The sequence below is a fragment of the Cricetulus griseus genome, chromosome 3 (assembly GCF_003668045.3).
Source record: "Cricetulus griseus strain 17A/GY chromosome 3, alternate assembly CriGri-PICRH-1.0, whole genome shotgun sequence".
Classification (NCBI taxonomy): Eukaryota; Metazoa; Chordata; class Mammalia; order Rodentia; family Cricetidae; genus Cricetulus; species Cricetulus griseus.
Genome location: NC_048596.1, coordinates 96,174,705 through 96,181,052, shown reverse-complemented (window position 1 = coordinate 96,181,052; position 6,348 = coordinate 96,174,705). Strand labels below are relative to the sequence as shown.

Here is a 6,348-nt window from a genome sequence, read left to right as displayed (position 1 = left end):
GTTTTGTGTAGCTCAATGTGGACTTGAATTAACAGAGATCCATCAGCTTGTCTCTTCAGTGTTGGGATTAAGGATGTATGCCACCACTGTCTAGCTCTATGGCTAGATAGTATGGCTTCTGGGATTAAAGGTGTGTATCACCAATGCCTAGCTATATGGCTAGTTACTAGCTTTGTATTCTGAACACTCAGGCAAGCTTCAATAAACTGTAAGTAATACATCACCACAGCAAAGCCCACACTATCATTTGGTTACAGAAAAGGATCCTAATAATGTACATGGAAGTCAAATTAAAGGATAATGCTCCATTTTGATGGCACTCAACTAAATTAAAGTTCTTTGAAAACTGAACAGTTTAAGGAATCTCTCTCTTAACTTCTTGGTTCATACACCAGAAATAATAGGATCCATCTCTGGTGGCACAAGAATAAACATATTGGCAACAAGTATGTGTATGTGTGGAGCCAATTTATACCCAAACCTGTGGGTGAGGAAGGAGAAGAAAGCAGGTGTATAGAACACTAAGATGACACAAACATCTGAGCCACAGGTGCCCAGAGTCTTTAGTCTGGCATCATTGGAAGGAAGATAGAAAACAGTGTTGAGCAGGAAGACATAAGAACAAATGATCAATATGAAGTCCACACCAGTGAGGAAGGCAACAATGAGGCTGTAAGCTCTGTGGATGCTCATCAATAAGAGAAAAATATTTATAGAATGACGTATATATGATGTCAAAATTTGTATTTCTCTTTCAATCATGACAGATAATTTTGTTTAGTAAGTTTTCCTAGGTTGACAATTGTAATCTTTAGGACTTGGAATATATTTCTTCAGGCTCTTTTGACTTTCAATATTTCCATTGAGAAATTTTTCTGTTCGGTTTATATATATATATATATATATATATAATATATATATATATATATATGACTGTCACTTTTTCTAATGAAGCTTTCAATGCACTCTCATAGTTCTGTATACTTAGAGTTTTAAATATAATATGGCATAGGGTATTTTTCTGACTGGTCTTGTTTATTTAGTGTTCAGTGTGATTCTGTGTGTATATGTTAGGCATGTCTTTCCTTAGTTTAGGGAAATTTACTTCTATGATCTTGTTGAGTATCTGGTGTATGGCATTGACTTCATATTCCTTTCTCTCACCTATACCTACTAAAGGTTTGGATTTATGGTGGTATCTTAAATTTCCTGCATAGTCTATCCTGTGTTTTAATTGTTTTCTTATTCCTTGCTTAATTGAATTTCAAGTCTCTATTTTGGGTCCTGATATTTTATATTCTGCTTGATTCATTGTAATTTTTCCCTTTGAGTTTTCTAGTTGAAGTTTTGAGTTTTTCAAGTCCATCTTTATTTCAATTAGAGTCACCTTCATTGTTTCTATCACCTTATTGAATTCCATTTTCAAGTCCAGGATTGTCTTTGGCATTTCCACCAGCCTCATGTTTGTCTTTTCCTGGGACAGGAATTTATTCTCTTAATGTTCTCTCTCCTTAATTTCATTGACTTGTTCTTTGACCTTGAATTCTTTGATGAAATTCATGATTTTTTTATTTTTACATTCTATATCCTGGGCTTCATCTAGGTAATTCTCATTTGTAAACATTTCTATAGGACTGGTTGATTTTGGAAAGAAGGTACTGGCTTGACATTTCACATTGTAATCTTGCAATCATATCTGAGCATGTGACTTCTCTTATTAATTCTAAATCTGATATATACTATATACAGGGTTGGTTCGGGCAGAAGGGAGAATGTCCAGGTAGGGTAGGCCTAGAGGTTGTGTATGGCTTGTGTGAATGCGAGCAGATGGACAGAGAGGATTGTTGTGCAGTATGGGTTTCCTGGTCAAAACGTGTAGCATAGGTTTTGGTGTGGTAGAAACATTGGATGAGACTTGGAAAGGGCCTGTCTTTTTTTCAGGTTGTCAGGAAGTATCCTGACTGAAACCTAGTAATGGGGTACAGTGTGTTCAATGGTGGCTAGACTAGTTGAGGGCACTGGATGTGGGAACTAGTCTAAATCTGGCAGGTTGTGGAGGTGCATGGGTGTGAAGGGCTGTGGAAGAGACTCAGTGGGCTAGGCCTTGGAGAAAACTGTGAGATCTGGCTGTGAAGAGTATTTGAATGTAGCACTGAAAGAATGGATCAATGTGTAGAACAGGTAGCAAATCTGATCTTTTAAGTAAATTGGTTGAATTTTTGTTTATTTGTTAGGTAAAATAGGTTAAATATGTTTATATGTGTAAACTAACAAAGTCCAGTACTTATACAGTAATTTCATGGAGCTGAATGCTATGGAATTTCTACTGTAGTCATATGGGTTCAGTGAGATATTCAAGTCTTGGAATTTCATTTCTATATTCTTCTGGAGTAAAATTATAATATATTATATTATTATCTGGTAAATCCTGAACTCCATATCCATGTATCTATAAACATATACATATTCACACAAACACACAAATACACCTTAACATGAGTTTCATAACTATAAGTTCCAATTTTATTTTCATTGCTTGTATTATCTCATTTTATGCTTAGAATTTTATGATAGGAAATACTATTTATGATACAAGTAAGAAAATCAGCTTCAGTTATTCTTATTTTTTTTTGTCATTGTTGTTCTGTTTCCAGGGCAGGATCTAAGATTGCATAAGCTGTCTCTGAGGATTCTGTCCCAGAGCTAAGTCTCACTTTGAGCTTAAAATGGGATGCATTTTTAGAAAAATTCTTACAATGCTTGAAAAATAATATTAATTAGTATTTTTGGTACTTCTCAGAAAGAAGTTTAAGTACTATGAGGTTGGAGGTTTTGCAGTAGAATTCAATGAATCTGCTGCTGATGTCTGCTGAGTAGATCAGACAGTACTTAGAGAGACATATGGGAAGAACAGTCTAAGATCCTTCTTCATCCATGTATTTCTGTAATGGTCCATACAGAGAAGTCCAAATTTATACTCTGAAACTTAACATTCCTGAATTCATGATTGATTGTCACTAGACTTTGCTTAATGCATTTGATACTTCCTCTGTAGTATATTCTCTTTAGGTGTAACAAATACTACAGCAGAGAGGATTGCTGTTATCAAATCATGTTCCATAACCTTTTTCAAAGGAAGAACAGAGTTCGAATTATTACAAATCTGCATTGAGTTTGTCACAGTGCCTATGCTCAGAGGTAAATGAAAACCTGCAGCATGAACATGATAAGAATTATTCAAATGTCTAAAGAGGTGAGTAAGTACACAATCTGATGCAACGGGCTGTATATCATAGTAAATGTGAATTCAATTTGTACATTTTGTTAACAATTGTGCTAATCTCTCCATTTCTGTCCCCTTATCAATTTCTTATTATTTTGTTCTCTCTCTCTCTCTCTCTCTCTCTCTCTCTCTCTCTCTCTCTCTCTCTCTCTCTCTCTCATGTGGGTGTGCATGTATATGTTTCCCTCATTTTTTCCTAATAGGAGGAAGAGCTCCACCCTTTCTGACAAGTGCAGCATGGCAACCCACAACAGGAACATTACCCACCCAGTCACATTTTTCCTCCTTGGGATCCCAGGTTTGGAGGATATCCATTCCTGGATCTCCCTGCCTTTCTGCTGTATTTATCTTGTGGCCCTAATGGGAAATACCTCTATTCTGGTAGTTATCAAGACAGACCGTTCTCTCCGAGAGCCCATGTTCTACTTTCTGGCCATCCTTTCTTCAGTCGATCTGGCTCTTTCTACAGCCTCTGTGCCCCGTATGCTTGGCATATTCTGGTTTAATGCCCATGAAATATACTTTGGTGGCTGTGTGGCTCAGATGTTTTTGATCCATGCCTTCACTGGCATGGAGGCTGAGGTTCTCATGGCTATGGCTTTTGATCGCTATATAGCCATCTCTGCTCCACTACACTACACAACCATTTTGACATCTAGGGTGCTGCTGGGCATCAGCATATGTGTTGTAATCCGTCCAGCCTTGTTTATATGTCCAATGATCTATCTCATTTACCGCCTACCATTTTGTGAAGCTCATATAATAGCACATTCCTACTGTGAACACATGGGCATTGCAAAATTGTCCTGTGGAAACATCCATATCAATGCAGTGTATGGCCTTTTTGTGGTTTCTTTATTTCTTTTGAACCTTGTCCTTATTGGCATCTCATATGGATACATTCTCCGTGCTGTGTTCAGACTTCCATCTCAGCATGCACGGTTAAAAGCCCTGAGCACATGTGGTTCCCACGTTGCTGTTCTCTGTGTTTTTTATATCCCATCAGTTTTCTCTTTCCTCACTCATCGATTTGGACACAACATACCACACTACATTCACATTCTTGTTGCTAACCTCTATTTGGTCATTCCTCCCTCACTTAATCCCATCATTTATGGTGTGAGAACAAAGCAGATAAGAGATCGAGTTGTCCATGTATTTACTAAAAGGTAAGAGTCTCATATTCTTTGATCCACCTAGGAAGACTCATGTTCTTGTCTTTGTGGATAGTTTCTATGCCTTTCTGTGGGCTACCAGTTTGCAAGACTAGATGGAACACAGTCCTATAGCAACTTCATCATATCTCCAAGTTGACAGATGGTTAGACTAGTCTGGACAGACTATTCTTGGACAGGAGTGTGTGGAAATTGCTTAAATATACTTATGAAGAGCTCTGAATTCCTTTCCTATTTTCTTCCATACATGCATGCTTGTAGATCTTTCTTTGATTTGCATTAATATGTGTCAGTGTGTATCCTGAAACATCATAACTTTGAAATATAAACTAAGAGCCAAAATAATTCAAACTATTTGCCTTTGTTAACATTGTGTTACTGTATGTTCCTCTGAAGCCACCATCTTGGGTACAAAACAATTATCACTAAAATGGTAGCTTAAACTTGAATAATCTGCCAAATACATGAGACTCAGTATAGTAATAGACAAAGAAAACTCTTACTTTCAAGAACATTTTCCAAAAAGCCACTAGCATATATCATTGACTTTCCTGAATTAGCTCCTTAATCTAAGCATAATGTAATCCAGTTACATGGAATATTCATACCTATGTGACATATATTTGTAATTGCCTAACACTGTAGCTAGTCTTGCTTTTTCAATTTAAAATTTGATCTTACAATATTCTTTTTCAATATCCAAGGTGCCTTTTCATGTGTCTTTGAAGTAGTTCACATTCTATTTAAGAAAGAAAAGGAGAAACTGAGTTGTGAAGCTGAGAATAATCACTTGTTACAAGAGGCTAAAGAGGTCTTTCAAGTGATTTGCCAAAAACAAAATCAAAGCCTAGAAATGAAATTTGTTTGGCTAAACAAATCAATTTACATGTTCACACTTTTATGTATTTGAAACTAAAAAGTAATTAAAGTGAAAACATAAGGGAAACTGCTACCGTGAGGAAAAGTGTACAACCCTACACTTACTCATGTCCAAGAGAGCACTTACTAACACATGTGCAATGTTGATGCCTTTAACAATGACTTGACACAGTTGCTCTTCTGTATTTTAGTGGCAAATTCTAGAGTGATTTTGCCAAGTAAAAATATTTAGTCTGAGAACAAACATGGACTTTTGCTAGATCATTTGTTTATTAATTACATAGATTAAATCTTTTAGAATAATATTTTATTATTTCTTTGAGACTTTCATACAAATTATCTTTATCATGGTATCCTTCCATCTCTTCTCAGATCCATCTCAGCCTACTTTTACACTCAAATTTGCATCTTTTTCTATTATATTGTTTTTAATGCTCATCAGTGTCCTAAGACAAGTAGAAGAGAAAAAATGATACAAATAAAAAGGAAGAAATCAAGATATGCTTATTTGCAGCTGAAATGACTATGCATAAAAGATCTTAAATATTCTACCAGATATAATCAGCAATGTAACAGGACAGAATGATAACACAGACTGTCAGTCTCCAAGTATACCACTAACAACCACTTAATGCACATAGTCAGTCTGCAACTCTATACCAACAACAATTACTTAATATACACAGTCTTTAACTATATACTACCTACAACCACCTAACACATATAGTCAGCTTCTAACTATATACTTCCAGCAAACACACAAAAATAGAAATCAGGGAAACTATCACATTTTCATTAGCCTAAAAAATAAATCTTGGAATAAACTTAACCAAGGAAGTGAAAGACTTTTAAATTTTTCTGTGTGTTTATAATATTAATTCAATTTAAATATTCATCTACATATTTATTTTAATTAAAAATCTGTTGCCAATCTCTGCAATATGTTTTTATGTAAGTTTAATTTAGTCTATTTTTCGTTCTTATGTAAAATCATTATAGAACAGGATACCA

The 6,348-nt window shown here is 35.4% G+C and overlaps 1 protein-coding gene across 1 annotated transcript; it reads left to right on the top strand.

The window, feature by feature from the left end:
- The first annotated feature begins 3,520 nt into the window (after positions 1 to 3,520).
- Positions 3,521 to 4,456, top strand: LOC100761501 (olfactory receptor 52J3-like). Its single transcript, XM_027407994.1, has one exon. The coding sequence runs from the start codon at positions 3,521 to 3,523 to the stop codon at positions 4,454 to 4,456; it is 936 nt and encodes a 311-aa protein (XP_027263795.1).
- Positions 4,457 to 6,348: the final 1,892 nt, after the last annotated feature.